General features: G+C 45.2%; 1 protein-coding gene across 1 annotated transcript in view; it reads left to right on the top strand.

Moving 5' to 3' along the window:
* LOC134981201 (uncharacterized) overlaps window positions 1-5,871 on the top strand; it is a 38,530-nt gene extending 32,659 nt beyond the window's left edge. Inside the window, exons 4-5 of the mRNA XM_063948452.1 lie at window positions 2,322-2,389; window positions 4,321-5,871. Coding sequence (XP_063804522.1) covers window positions 2,322-2,389; window positions 4,321-4,377 — 125 coding nt within the window. The 3' untranslated portion in view covers window positions 4,378-5,871. The remainder of the gene's footprint in view (window positions 1-2,321; window positions 2,390-4,320) is intronic.
* The last annotated feature ends 10,173 nt before the right edge of the window (window positions 5,872-16,044 follow it).

Below are 16,044 nucleotides of genomic sequence, written 5' to 3'. Positions count from 1 at the left end.
ATATACATGTTTGCAATGATGGGCTATGAGTTCTGTCATGTAACATTGTATATTATATGTATATCACTGTACTGTGAGTGCTGTATGTGGCATGTGTGTCAATAACTGAGATCTGTGTGATTTCTCTTCTGTTACAAGCTGCATAAAAATCCTGAGACCCAGGTAGGTGACATCGATATTCTCAATAGAAGATATGTTACCGTCCCACAATACTGCCTGGTTTGCTGTGCACCTAAGACAAGTCTCCTCTCCACTAGGCACATCATTCTGGCTACTATTTATGGGGAGTTCTGTTAGTGGGTTCAGTATGATTTACCGACGGACACAATACCGACAGCCATGGGCCTACAGTCGAAATACCGACATGTCGACATTTTGGCATGTCAGCATTTCAAATGTCCGTATTCTATGTCGGCATTTTGAACATGTCAGCATAACAAATGTCGGTATTTCGATTGTCAGTCAATAGCCGTCAATATTGTGTCTGTCGGTAAATCAACTGCTACCCTCGTCAGTCTTAGGGTTCTCTCCCCATGTGCCTTAAGAGCCAGCATTGGAAATATTGGGGCCTTCTACACATGTCTTTGGGGCCCACCATCCCCTTCAGTGTGGATTATTAGATCTGCACTAAAAAGGTCTACAGTCAATAGGTCGGCCGGCCACTAATGGCCGACATGGATTATGTTGACAGGGTCAAAAGATCGAGATGTGAATGGTCAACACAAAAAAGGCAGACACTTTTTTGGGGGTGGGGTGGGGGGGGGGGGGTTGTCACTTTTCTGCCACAAACCAGCCCCATTACTGTACCACGTCCCCTCGCATGGCTCGCTTCTCCCGTCATGCTTCGGGCAAGGTTACTATTCCCAATCTTAGTCCGCGTGGACGGTAAAGTATGAAAAAGTTGTCAAAAAGAGAGAAAAAAAAAAGTGTCTACCATGTTTGTGTTGACCATTGTCACGTCAACCTTTTTGACCCTGTTGACGTTTGAACGGTCTATCTTTTTACATGTCAACTACTTGACCCTGACAACCTAATTTATGTCTGGTAGACCTACTGGGGGTAATTCAGACCTGATCGCAGCAGCAAATTTGTTAGCTAATGGGCAAAACCATGTGCAGTGCAGGGGAAACGGATATAACATGTGCAGTCATTCGATAATCGCCGCTGTGCGATTTTCACACAACCGCGATCATGTCTGAATTATACCTCCAAGTCCTATCCCAACATATTTTAACCAATGAAATAGTTTAAATACTGCAGATTTGTGTGTATGTATATGTGTGTGTATATATATATATATATATATATATATATATATATATATTTTCTGCAGCTTGATGAATTCTATTTCACAAAATGGGATTCTTTTGTGCCTTAGGATCTTAGCTGTCACCTTGGAGATCTGTATGTAATATAAAAGCTGTCAGTTGTGTTTTCAGGTAGCCACAGAACCACTCTGTGACTTATCCTTATTTGCCAGTAGGGGGAGCTCCAGCACTTATATTCTGCTTCTTCCCCAAAGTGGAGAGCCCTCTGTCTTCTGTAAATATCAATGTACACACCAGTGGTTCCCAAACTTTATTTGAATCATGGCGCCCTAGTGTATCAGAATTTATTTTGCGGCACCCCTAGGCCAAAAGCTTCTTATTTAGAAATTAATTTAAAAAATGGCGTTTATACCTTAGGTTCATTTATGTGGTGAGGGATAGAATTTGCTTCTGTTTGTCCACATATTGGGCCTAATTCTGAGTTGATCACAGCAGCAAATTTGTTAGCAGTTGGGCAAACCCATGTGCACTGCAGGGGGGACAGATATAACATGTGCAGAGAGAGTTAGATTTGGGTGGGGTGTATTCAAACTGAAATCTAAATTGCAGTGTAAAAATAAAGCAGCCAGTATTTACCCTGCACAGAAACGAAATAACCCACCCAAATCTAACTCTCTCTCTGCACATGTTACATCTGCCCCCCTGCAGTGCACATGGTTTTGCCCAATTGCAAACAAACTTGCTGCTGCGATCAACTCAGAATAACCCCCATTGTCAGCCACAAGCATTGGTTGTGCCCATTACGTTGACCATTAATAATTTGAATTGTTCCACCAACTTGAGGCACCCAGTTTTGAACCACTGGTATACACTAATCACTGTATTGCAGAGATATGCAGTGAAAAGGCTCTGCTGCACCCGGCCACCGCACGCTACTGGTGTATTGCATGTCTGTGGTACATTGTGTATATGTGGTGTACTGTTGGGTTTTAGAAATTATTTATGGTTTATAGCTAAATTTACTAAGACTTATATAATTTATTGCTTCAACAGGACGTCATGAACATTTTCAGTGGTGGATTATCCCGGCTGTAGTCTTGCCTGTGGCAGCTCTTGTGTCGGTATGTACTGCATATCTCCCTCCTTCTTACCACATGTATGACTTGTTCTTGTCTGCAGAATACATTACTCAGGTTTAACCCCCTTGTTAGGGGTGACGAGTCCTACTTGTCCTCCATAGCAAAGAGCCCCAAGTAAAAAAACCAAAAAAAAAAACATTTTGCCCACTGGCACTAAGCTCCGGCGAGGAGTCCTGGGAATCGGTGGGTTCCGTTCCATACTTTTTGGCTATACCTTCCTTACTCATCAATACACCTTTCTAAAACAACAAAGTGCAGAATTGTACACCTAAATAAACGCTAATGTTTCTTTATAAGTTGTTACTATTGTGCAGGTCTTTTAATTAAATGCATAAAATGTGTTGAAATAATATGGGGTAACACTTTAAAAAAATGATGGACAACAGCATCGTTTAATGAGGGCACTGCTGAGCACAGAGGAGGCAGGACGGGGCGAGACCTGTCCCCTCTTTCCCTGTCATTAGACTTTGTAGTATTTTCACTAGTACAGGGTGTTATTGTATATGTTATTGCCTAGTGACAATGGGGATAATTCAGAGTTGATCGCAGCAGCAAAACCATGCGCACTGCAGGTGGGGCAGATGTAACATGTGCAGCGAGAGTTAGATTTGGGTGTGGTGTGTTCAAACTGAAATCTAAATTGCAGTGTAAAAATAAAGCAGCCAGTATTTACCCTGCACAGAAACAGTTTAACCCATCCAAATCTAACTCTCTCTGCACATGTTACATCTGCCACACCTGCAGTGCACATGGTTTTGCCCAACTGCTAACAAATTTGCTGCTGCGATCAGGTCTGAATTACCCCCTAATAGCTTCACAGCACTTGAAAGAGGGACTTCCTTCTGTTAAACGGGGGTGCACCTGGTTATCTGGGTGCCAGGATGGGGTAGATAAGCCACCTTTAGTGCCCTCTCACATCACCTGGCTCTTCTGAGGTTCCTATGTGTAGTAGCTGGTGCTTTTACATCATCGCTCAACAGCACAGTAAGTGTCATCAATAGACTTGTAGGTACTTATCTGAGCAAATGTGACTCGTCCTCTTGGCACTTTTGAGATACATGTACATGACAAGTCCCGCTCATCCTCAGCACTAAGGCCCTCATTCCGAGTTGTTCGCTCGCTAGCTGCTTTTAGCAGCATTGCACACGCTAAGCCGCCGCCTACTGGGAGTGTATCTTAGCATAGCAGAATAGCGACCGAAAGGTTAGCAGAACTGCTCGGAAATATTTTCATGCCGGTTCCGAGTAGCTCCAGACCTACTCCTTCCTTGCGATCATTTCAGTCAGTTTAGTTTCTGCTTTGACGTCACAAACACGCCCTGCGTTCGGCCAGCCACTTCCCCTTTTCCCTAGGCACGCCTGCGTTTTGACCTGACACGCCTGCATTTTTAGCACACTCCCGGAAACGCCCCTTTCCTGTCAATCACTCACCAAACAGCAGTGCGACTGAAAAGCGTCGCTCAACCTTGTGTGAAAGTACTTTGCGCGTGCGCACTGCGTACCATGCGCATGCGCAGAAATGCCGATTTTTGGCCTGAACGCTACGCTGCGAACAACGGCCGCTAGCGATCAACTCGGAATGACCACCTAAGGCAGAAACTTTTATAACTGCCCAGAAAATTGGTACATATTTATTGATATGTTGTGGGTTCATATCTCATTGTAGCAGTACATATTCTGGAGATCAATACCCCTTTCATACCAAAAAGAAATAATTCAGAGACCCTTTCACTCCGAGCCTCGACCTGGGTTAACCCAGCAATAATCTGGGTTACTGCGCGTGTTGAAAGGGGTTTTAACTGTGCAACATTCTGCAAAGTTTTGGAATGTGTGTACTAGCTGGTGGCTTTTACCCAATGTTTTCATTGTACCTTCATCCTGCGCCAATTTACTTGTTTCTTTTGCTATTTGCAGATCTTACTATACATGAAAAAAAAGGAACCATGTAAGCAACGAGATACAGTAATATGAAACCCATGTGAGGGTGGTCGTAGGAAGCAAAATCCTGGGCTTTGCACAAATCCTCTGCCTGGCATGCACAACCAACGGAGTGCCTGTTATTTCCTTATGTCTTAGTATACGTCCGGTGTTCTCTGCTTCTGTAGGCGTGCTTTCAGTTTTATGAACAGCATAATTCCGTTATAGTCCCTGTAATGCTGTGATAGGCAACCGTTGACCGGATGTCTGCATTCGGCATTCCGAGACGCCACCTTCCACCATAGTCTCTCAAGAAAGGCGCGAGACAAGGCCGCCCCATTTGCCCTCTAATTCTTGCTCTGCTCATAGAACATTTAGCTGTGAGGTTTAAACATAACGTCCGTATTTCTAGTATTTCAGTATGGATATCTGAAGAGAAAATACCTCCTTCTTCAGACTACTTTCTAACCATAGAGAATAATATATTTATTAAATAATACACACATATGCCGCTGCACTTTACAGAGAATGATTCTGTCATTCACAGCAGCCCCTGCCCTAGTGAGCTTACACTCTATGTGCCTTATTCAGAGATGTACAGTATTGAATTTGCAGCAACAATGCAGAATGAGAATATGATGCTGATAATATACAAACTCCACACGGATGGGGCCATGATGGGAATGAAACTCGTGACCTCAATGCTGTGAGGCAGTAATGCTAACCATTACACCATCCGTACTGCCCATGGTGCCATGTTTTCTGTGTACAGGATTGCAGTTGTAGGCTGACACGCCCCAAAAGCGGTTGTTTTTGACGCCATTGCCCGTTACAGCTCCCAAATGCTTCCTGTCAATCACTTTGCTAATGAATCCTCACTGGGGAACGAAGTTTCCGTGTCATAGCTGCAGATTTTAACAACCAGCACCCAGAAAGACCTCTAATTTCACATAACACTGTCAGGTGCCTAATTTCCAAATTCCGAGAAACTGGGACTGTGGCTGACAAGTCACGGAGTGGTCGTCCAAAAAGTGCTGCTGACGAGACCACCTCAACAATGGTTTTGGCATCCTTCGTGAAGAGTCCACAACGCAGCACACAACGTTTGACATCAAAGTGACCTAAATTCTCTCCTCTTTTGTCGAAGCTCTTCAGTTACCTGCAACAACAAAAAGTGTTGTAACTTTTGAACCATAGCTGCTATTTCAAATCTGTTTGCAGCAATAAACTTTTCAGCAAATTCTGATGTAGTTTGACATGTTACACGACCCCCCTTTCCATTTGAAAAAAACTGACTTAGATTCAAGATGGCCGATTTCAAGATGGCACCCATGTTCAGTACATACCCTAAAAGATAGCCCACCTCACCCATACCTTACTGGAGTATTCAGTTTGCCCATTTCCTTCGTTTTTTTAAACAAAAGGGTGTACTGCGACCTTTGAATCACCCTGTACTGTGGTGCTTGTTACTTGTCGCTGTGATGGAATATTTCTCTGCTTAGTTAGTGCTACACTAATGTGTGCAGTGAATAAAAGAGTTTAAAATCACTCTTGCATTCAGTCTTTTATCTTTGGCAATTAATACACATCAAATGTTTCCATTGTTTATTAATCATTAATATATTGCCAACTTCTATTTTTTGCAGCAAGTTTCATATACCCCAGCAAATGGAGTGATTACTACAACTATGTAGACAAAAGTGATTGGACACCCCTGCGCAAGTGATGTGGTGTGCTCCTGCAGCAGACACGTGTTATGTTATGTAACGGGTAGAGGGGCACTGATTAGATCATTTGCTTGCTGGAAGGAGCTGAGTTAGGGGGATCATCGTAGGCTGCCTGATCGGAGGTATGAGCGTGAGAAGCATTAATGGTGTTAGGAAGGTTCCTGAATCCTCTGTGTCTTTTATCATTAATGTGTGGAAGAGGAACAGTCATTGCAGGAATACACCTTGCCCTGGAAGAACCCAGAAACTGCAACCCAGGGACCGGAGAATGCTAGCCAGGGGTCGCCCCTCGAGGGTTGAAGACAGAGAGAAAAGAAACCCTACACTATTGTACATTTGACATATATTGTGATCTGTAATTGTGAAAAAGGGTTACCTCTGTCTAGATTGGACAATACTTTTAATAAATTGTGTAAAGCCATAAACATTTGGTAAATTTTTAGTTGGTAACCAGTTAAAGTGGTTGAATCAGAGGGTGCTCTCAATTTGCTGGAGGTGTTGTTTTGTATGGTCCTCACTAACAGGAGGATCGAATTAGAGGGCTGCCGCACCAGCGCAGTAATTAGGTATAATTGCATTTTGATATATATATATTATATATACACACACACACACACTCACACTCTGCATCCGGAAAGTATTCACAGCGCTTCACTTTTCCCGCATTTTGTTATGTTACAGCCTTATTCAAAAGTGGAATAAAAAATTCTACACACAATACCCCATAATGACAACGTGAAAAAATTTTTGGGGGTGATTTCTGCAAATTTATTAAAAATAAAAAACTAAGAAATCATAAGTATTCACAGACTTTGCCAGGAAGCTGCATCCTGTTTCCACTGATCATCCTTGAGATGTTCCTACAGCTTAATTGGAGTCCACCTGTGGTAAACTCAGTTGATTGGACATGATTTGGAAAGGCACACACCTGTCTATATAAGATCCCACACTTGAAAGTGCCTTGTCTGAGCATAAACCATGCATGAAGTCAAAGGAATTGTCTGTAGACCTCCGAGACAGGATTGTCTCTAGGTACAAATCTGGGGAAGAGTACAGAAAAATATTTTCTGCTTTTGAAGGTCTCCGTGAGCACAGTGGCCTCCATCATCCGTAAATGGAAGAGGTTCGGCAATACCAGGACTCTTCCTAGAGCTAGCTGGCCGTCTAAACTGAGCGATCAGGGGAGAAGGGCCCTAGTCAGGGAGGTGACCCAAGAACCCAATGGTCACTCTGTCAGAGCTACAGCATTCCTCTGTGGAGAGAGGAGAACCTTCCAGAAGGACAACCATCTCTGCAGCAATCCACCAATTAGGCCTGTATGGTAGAGTGGCCAGGTGGAAGCCACTCTTTAGTAAAAAGCACATGGCATCCCGTCTGGAGTTTGCCAAAATGCACCTGAAGGACTCTCAGACATGAGAAACAAAATTCTCTGGTGTGATGAGACAAAGACTGAACTCTTTGGTGTGAATTGCAGGCGTCATGTTTGGAGGAAACCAGGCTCCGCTCATCACCAGGCCATTACCATCCCTACTGTGAAGCATGGTGGGGATGTTTTTTAGTGACAGGACCTGGGAGACTATTCAGGATAGAGGGAAAGATGAATCATACTTGCCTACCTGACCCTCTCCATGAGGGAGAAAATGCTCTGTTCCTGGACTTTCCTGGTAATGTATGATTGCCATCACCTGTGGTGAAACACCTTTCTTATCAATTACCCAGCTCACCACAGGTGATGGCAATCATACATTACCAGGAAAGTCCAGGAACAGAGCAATTTCTCCCTCATGGAGAGGGTCAGGTAGGCAAGTATGAGATGAATGCAGCAATGTACAGAGACATCCTGGATGAAAACCTGCTCCAGAGCGCTCTTGACCTCAGACTGGCGCGACAGTTCATCTTTCAGCAGGACAACGACCCTAAGCACACAGCCAAGATACCAAAGGAGTGGCTTCAGGACAACTCTGTGAATGTCCTTGAGTGGCCCAGCCAGAGCCCAGACTTGAATCCGATTGAACATCTCTGGGGAGGTCTGAAAATGTCTGTGCACCGACGCTTCCCATCCAACCTGATGGAGCTTGAGAGGTGCTGCAAAGAGGAATGGGCCAAACTGCCCAAGGATAGGTGTGCCAAGCTTGTGGCGTCACATTCAAAAAGACTTGAGGCTGTAATTGCTGCAAAAGGTGTATCAACAAAGTATTGAGCAACGGCTGTGAATACTTATGTACATGTGATTTCTTAGTTTTGTATTTTTAATAAATTTGCAATCTCAACAAAACTGTTTCCACGTTGTCATTATGGGGTGTTGTGCGTAGAATTTTGAGGGGGGGGGGGGGGGGGGGGGAATTAATGTATTCCAGTTTGGAATAAGGCTGTAACATAACAAAATGTGGAAAAAGAAGCTCTGTGAATACTTTCCGGATGCCCTGTATATATATCTGCTAAAGGACAATTTTACCTTCATCATCTGCAGTATGTATACTGTATTCACAGCAGAGAAATGTTCTACATTATCTGGATAATAACACAATCAGTAGTTACTATAGATCATAAATTCTGATGTCCGTTTATAAGGAAGACCCAGTGGGCACTGTGCATTGTAAATACAGCCACCGATGGACAGCGGGGGAGACTTTGTCTAGTGTGTCAATACAACCTATCATAGTTGCATTGAATACAACAATTAGTCGTTACAAAGATATAGGGCTGCATTCAATAACTGTCGGAAGCTGCCGTCTTGTCGGAAAGACCTATTCAATAGGGGCTGATTTTTTCCGACAAGTCGGGAATTCCCGACTTGTCGGAAAACACATGGATCGTCGGAATAGCCGCCCATCCACGTGCTTCTGTCGGAAACTGGGTCAAATCCGACAGGTTTTGGCCCCTTTTCCGACAAACTCAATCTGACTTGAAAACAAGAGGGATTGAGGAGGGAAGACAAGTGGGTGCTGCGGGCGGCGGGGAGAGCACAGATAGGCATCTGTCGGGAGGAGCTGGCTGCGGGGGGGGACATGTCTGCGGGGGCGAGGCGCTGCAGGGAGAGAGGTGGCACCTCTCTCCCTGCAGTGCCTCCCCCCCTGCCGCCGCAGACATGTCCCCCCGCAGCCAGCTCCTCCCTTCATTGAATCAGCCCCATAATGTGTACTTGATGTAACTACCAATACTGACTGCTGTTTCATGTAGTCCACAAATGCTGGGCAGATTTATTACAGGTTAGGTACAAAATGTTGCCGCTTTAAGAGAGGAGTGGGCCAGTCTCTGATCGCCCCCCCCCCCCCCCCCCCCCCCGCCTCCTCTCTGGCGGCGCAGTAGACTCTGGCATTGTGCAAGACTCTACTGCACATGTGCAGGTCTCCGGGAACATGGTGCCCGCACCATCTCTGTTGTACATGCACAAAATAACCGGAAAATAGTAGCGGCAGCCATTTTCCCAGTGATACAGCCAGCGCCGGGCTGACGGAGCGGTGAGTATAACTAAATGGGTGGAGGGTGTGTGGGCCCCCCTGGACCCAGGGTGTACACCTTGAACCCATTATAGATTATCACATGATTGACAGGCAGCGGCGTCAAGGGGGTGGGGGGAGGTGTAGTTGGCTAGCTGCGCAAGCTGAGGATTACCAATGGTCGCAATGTTGGATCCCAGCTTGTGACGTTGGTTAAAGTGTTGGGATTGCAGCTACATGCAGGAGGCGTCTCCTACTCAGACGTCTCCTGCCCGACCCTCTTAGAGATTGGACGGAAATTCAGTGCTGCTTATGTGGCATTAACCTTTCGTCCATCTCTGAATCCCCCTTCATCCTGGTAAAACAGGTTCTTGTGGTAGGAGTTGACCATCGTGGAACAAGGTTGCAGTTGGTCCAAAACTCTGATCCGTGCCCTCATTCAGATCCTGAACGATCTGCAGAATATGCCGCAAAGTACCAATGTTCAATACTTTGCGCCTGCACCTGACCCGTACTGCCGACGGCGGAAACAGGAAAGCATCAGACTGTCAGTGATTGACAGACTGATGCTATTTGTAGGGGTAGCGGCTGCCTCTGTTACTTAAAACGGAGGCCTGTAGCCGGCGTTGTGGGGAAGAGCGAGAGATTTCCTGTCCCCAGTATAGCAAATGTGGCAACCGGCTTGCACCACCCCGCGGCTCACGCAGCCGGCCGATGGTGTTGGAGAATATCGGATACTGCGTCCTAGGACGCAGCTTGGGTCAGTAATGTGGTATGACACCCTCTGCTGCTTCTACGTAAGCAGAGATAGCAAATCCAACCATAATCTGACTGAGAGCCCATGTGCGGAATCTTGTGGCCTAGTTATCAAATCTTCATTCTTTCATTGGGGAACATAGCAAGGATTGGGTAACGCTTGATTACCCCCAGAAGATTGCCTACACTCATACATGCATTTTTGTCTTCATTCTACTTAAGGGCCCCATACACTAGAGCAGGGGTCAGGGAACATTTTTACCTTTTACCCCAAAATATATTTAGATACGCCGACATTACCCCCTTGATTTGAAAGGAAGGAAATCATATATTATCGTGCATATATACTGGTTATCACTGGTTATATGGCATTTCTGAGATACTGTGCGCGTATGTGTGTGTGTATCTATATGTATGTATCTGTGTGTGTATGTGTATATATATATATATATATATATATATATATAGAGAGAGAGAGAGAGAAACGGGCGGCACTCCACGGATTTTCAAAAAAGAGACAGCTACACAAGCTTAATTGTCAACGTTTCAGGTGCTGTTTAATCACACCTTTCGTCAGGATCCTGACGAAAGGTGTGATTAAACAGCACCTGAAACGTTGACCACTAAGCTTGTGTAGCTGTCTCTTTTTTGAAAATCCGTGGAGTGCCGCCCGTTTCTCTCTCTCTGTGTTTGCTCTGCTTGGATCGTGGGAGGGCACCCAGGTATTTAATCATTTGTTTGGAGTGCCGGTCATATTGGAATTTTATATATATATATATATATATATATATCAAAACGCAATTATACCTAATTACTGCGCTGGTGCGGCAGCCCTCTAATTCGATCCTCCTGTTAGTGAGGACCATACAAAACAACACCTCCAGCAAATTGAATCAGAGGGCGCTCTCAATCACTTTAACTGGTTACCAACTAAAAATTGACCAAATGATTATGGCTTTACACAATTTATTAAAAGCAAAGTATTGCCCAATCTAGACAGAGATAACCCTTTTTCACAATTACAGATCACAATAAATGTCAAATGTACAATAGTGTAGGGTTTCTTTTCTCTCTGTCTTCAACCCTGACGCGTTTCGTCCTTCGTGGACTTCTTCAGAGGGATGGTCAACACAGCAAATGGTCAGTCCATGAAGCAACCATATATGAATTCAATGGGTTGAAACACTGTAATGCTCAATAGTGTTGAACACTTTAGACTAAATTAGCAAAGGACCTCTTTCCAAAAAACACGCTGGTCCAAATGGTATATGGGTAAATATCCCACTTTGGGTGAGCCTCAAAATAATGGTGTGTGAGAAATAGGCCACAGATACAGCAGTAGTTCCTATGTGCTCTCCCAAGTGCACTTGGGAGAGCACATAGGAACTACTGCTGTATCTGTGGCCTATTTCTCACACACCATTATTTTGAGGCTCACCCAAAGTGGGATATTTACCCATATACCATTTGGACCAGCGTGTTTTTTGTGTGTGTGTGTGTATGTGTATGTATATGTATATATATATGTATATATAGGGATGCTGCTGGATCGGCACTCTGCATGCTGATGGTAACAAGTACCTGCGTGCCCTTGTATAAATAAATAGTCCTCCAAATACTCCCCTGGCAGAGAGAGCAAGACACGGCACTGCAGGATTTTCAAGCGAATTAAATTTCAGTCACTTGAAAATCCTGCAGTGCCGTGTCTTGCTCTCTCTGCCAGGGGAGTATTTGGAGGACTATATGTATATATATATATATATAATATATATATATATATATATATAAAATGTATTGATTTATTTATTTTTATTATTTTTGCCAATTATTTTTTGGCAATTAATGGGTTAATTAACACTTTCTCCCCAAAACACCAGAATGAATGTAAGAAAGATGGATGTGGAGGAGGGGGGGAGACACGGCTTTTTGGAGACAGATGGTCACATCCTCACCTCAGTATGTCAGTGGGAATTTCCCAGTGTTATGTGGCCATTGTCTGATCCTGCGGAACTCCATCAGCGGTCAGCCGCAGAACACTGCAAGTTGTGTGTGTGGGTTGGCGGGCCGCAGACAGGAGGACAGGACAGCGCAGTACGGGTGGGCGGGAGGACAGGACAGCACAGCGCAGGACGGGTGGGCGGGAGGACAGCACAGCGCAGGACGGGGTGGGCGGGAGGACAGGACAGCGCAGGACGGGTGGGCGGGAGGACAGCACAGCGCAGGACGGGTGGGCGGGGAGGACAGGACAGCGCAGCGCAGGACGGGTGGGCGGGAGGACAGGACAGCGCAGGACGGGTGGGCGGGAGGACAGCACAGCGCAGGACAGGTGGGCTGGAGGACAGCGCAGGACGGGTGGGCGGGAGGACAGGACAGCGCAGGACGGGTGGGGCGGGAGGACAGCACAGCGCAGGACAGGTGGGCAGGAGGACAGCACAGCGCAGGACAGGTGGGCGGGAGGACAGCGCAGGACGGGTGGCCGGGAGGACAGGACAGCGCAGTACGGGTGGGCGGGAGGAAGCACGGTGTGACATCAGCACGTCACATCGTGAGCCGGCCAGTGCTGGACGGGGCTGTTGTCTCGGCAGCGCGACCGTCCATTATCCACAGGAATTTAATCTTTACCCCATTTGCGGTAATTTACCCCTGTTCCCTGACCACTGCACTAGAGCAATAATGCCCAACTTCTGATTTCGGGCATTTGGCCTTATATATCGGATGAAATTGAGCATTTGGCCTGATATATCGGATGAAATTGGGCATTTGGCCTTATCCATCGGATGAAATTGGGCATTTGGCCTTATCCATCGGATGAAATTGGGCATTTGGCCTGATACATCGGATGAAATTGGGCATTTGGCCTGATACATCGGATGAAATTGGGCATTTGGCCTGATACATCGGATGAAATTGGGCATTTGGCCTGATACATCGGATGAAATTGGGCATTTGGCCTGATACATCGGATGAAATTGGGCATTTGGCCTGATACATCGGATGAAATTGGGCATTTGGCCTGATACATCGGATGAAATTGGGCATTTGGCCTTATCCATCGGATGAAATTGGGCATTTGGCCTTATCCATCGGATGAAATTGGGCATTTGGCCTGATACATCGGATGAAATTGGGCATTTGGCCTGATACATCGGATGAAATTGGGCATTTGGCCTGATACATCGGATGAAATTGGGCATTTGGCCTGATACATCGGATGAAATTGGGCATTTGGCCTGATACATCGGATGAAATTGGGCATTTGGCCTGATACATCGGATGAAATCGGGCATTTTGGAGGTGTTTTTCAGATCCGATGTGCATTCCTGTGAGCATCGGATTAGATCCTCCAGATTGAATGTGCTGCACATTCAATCAGATCCGACCCTGCAGGCATGGCTGGAATCGCCCAGGATACATTGTATGCAAAAGGACAGCACACAATGGGGCAGATGTATTAACCTGGAGAAGGCATAAGGAAGTGATAAACCAGTGATATGTGCAAGGTGATAAAGGCACCAGCCAATCAGCTCCCATATGTAAATTAACAGTTAGAATCGGATTGGCTGCTGCCTTTATCACCCTGCACATATCACTGCTTTATCACTTCCTTATGCCTTCTCCAGGTTAATACATCTGCCCAAATGTATCTTGGGCGATCCAGAGGGATTGTCCTGCTGCATGAAACTAGGGCATGTACTACGCTACCGCAGGTGGAGCAGAGCTGAGGAGTAGCGTCTACAAGAGAATCCCAGATCTCCTGTCAGAACTGTTTTACTGTGTTTTCTGGTAATATGTTTCCCTGCCACTAGGGGTCACCAGGGTTCCAGTCATTATTAACTGCAATACTAGTCCTCACCAGAGGTGCAGCACCTTCAATGCTGTTCTGCACCCAGGTGTCAGGTAATTAATGATGCAATCACCACATGATGCTGCACCTGACTCCTGCCTATTAAGTTTGTCTGATCCCAGCACTCAGGGTTTGGTCATTGATGGTTACTTTGCATGTTTTCTGTTACTGTTACCTGTTCATGTTTTCTGATTCTGCCATGCCAAGGAACTTTATTTTGACATGTTTCATGTTTTGCCTTGCCAGTATTTCTGGAAACCTGCTTATGTACTTGGTGGTCTGCTGTGCCAAGTATTTCTGCCCTGTCAAAGTAATCTACATATCGGGTTAATTTGCCATGCCAAGAAAACTTGTACAGGTTCTCAAACTATTGCCCTTATTTATCAATGAGTGATATATTTCACTGTGAGTGATAAATTGCACCAGCCAATCCGCTCTTGTCATTTTTGAAACTGGCAATTAGCAGCTGATTGGCTGGTGCAATTTATCACCATACTTGCCTACCTGACCCTCTCCATGAGGGAGAAAATGCTCTGTTCCTGGACTTTCCTGGTAATGTATGATTGCCATCACCTGTGGTGAGCTAGGTAATTGATAAGAAAGGTGTTTCACCACAGGTGATGGAAATCATACATTACCAGGAAAGTCCAGGAACAGAGCATTTTCTCCCTCATGGAGAGGGTCAGGTAGGTAATTATAATTTATCACTCACAGTGAAATTTATCACTCATTGATAAATAAGGGCATTAGTCCTCAGGACCCCACACAGTGCATGTTTTGCATGTCACCCAGCAGGTGTACAGGTGTATTAATTACTCACTGACAGACTGTAAAAGGTCCATAAGTGGAGATGATTATTTTACTTGTGATTCAGTGAGGAGATCTGGAAAACATGCACTGTGTACTGAGTTTGAGAACCTGTGGGCTAAGTGGTCTGCATATCAAATTTACCTGCACCCTCCTGCCATTGTAATTTCCCCCAATAAACCTCTTTCTGAATTTACTGCTGTAATTCTGTGACTTGTAGTTTATCCGGCACCCTGGGGATTCCTAACGCTCCTGCGCAGGCCGGGTGATAAGACAACTGAGGCGTTTGGATGCTGGAGACCTCATCTGAAGCATGCGGGAACTAACATATTGGACAAAGGATTACTGTGACGCTTGTGCCAGTGAGAACATTACACCCTGAGATTATTCCCACAGATGTTAGGTCTCCCCGCTCTGATAAAATCAGCAGACTGGTATTAATGTGGGTTATCCCCTTAGGAACATGAAGGAACTGATTCCAGGAGTGGCCATGGGGTGCAGCTTCCTAAAGGTGAGAGTGAGCGACACAGGTAAATTGGCAAGTCGTCTTCTTACCTCCGTACACCCCCTGCACATTTCATTCTGTAACCTGTCGGAGAAAAGGGACTGTGAGAATTTGGTAATGTCACATTTTCTATACAGCTACTTGCAGACCCTCCAACATGACCCGCCCCACTAGGTACAAAATGCTCTGTTTCTGGACTTCCCTCTTAATTTATGATTTCCATCACCTGTGTTGAACTAGTTAAATGATAAGAAAGCTGTTTCTTCACAGGTGATGGCAATAATGAATTAAGAGGGAAGTCCAGAAACAGAGCATTTTGTACCTAGTGGGGCGGGTCATGTTGGAGGGTATGTACTTGACGTTATCGTTACATGTTTTTAATTATATTATGAACGCTTTGCAAACGTCCATCTACAGTTCCCTCTGTAAATTATTGTTCATCTTCTGATGCAGCGATCATATAATTTAATTTTAATTTTTACAGATATTTTCAGCAGTGCATCTATAGTTATATAAATATTGAAGCATTTGATAAAGCACAGCTAGTCTGGGGGTATGTATATGGTTAAACTCAACCCACCCCGATCTCTCGCCCCAAACTCCTCCCGTCCCATTTCTGTGTGTCCTAATAGTTTGTCCACA

This window comes from Pseudophryne corroboree, chromosome 12 (genome assembly GCF_028390025.1).
Source record: "Pseudophryne corroboree isolate aPseCor3 chromosome 12, aPseCor3.hap2, whole genome shotgun sequence".
NCBI classification, from domain to species: Eukaryota; Metazoa; Chordata; class Amphibia; order Anura; family Myobatrachidae; genus Pseudophryne; species Pseudophryne corroboree.
Note: the sequence above shows the minus strand (reverse complement) of the source record. Positions and strands in the feature narration are given on the sequence as shown.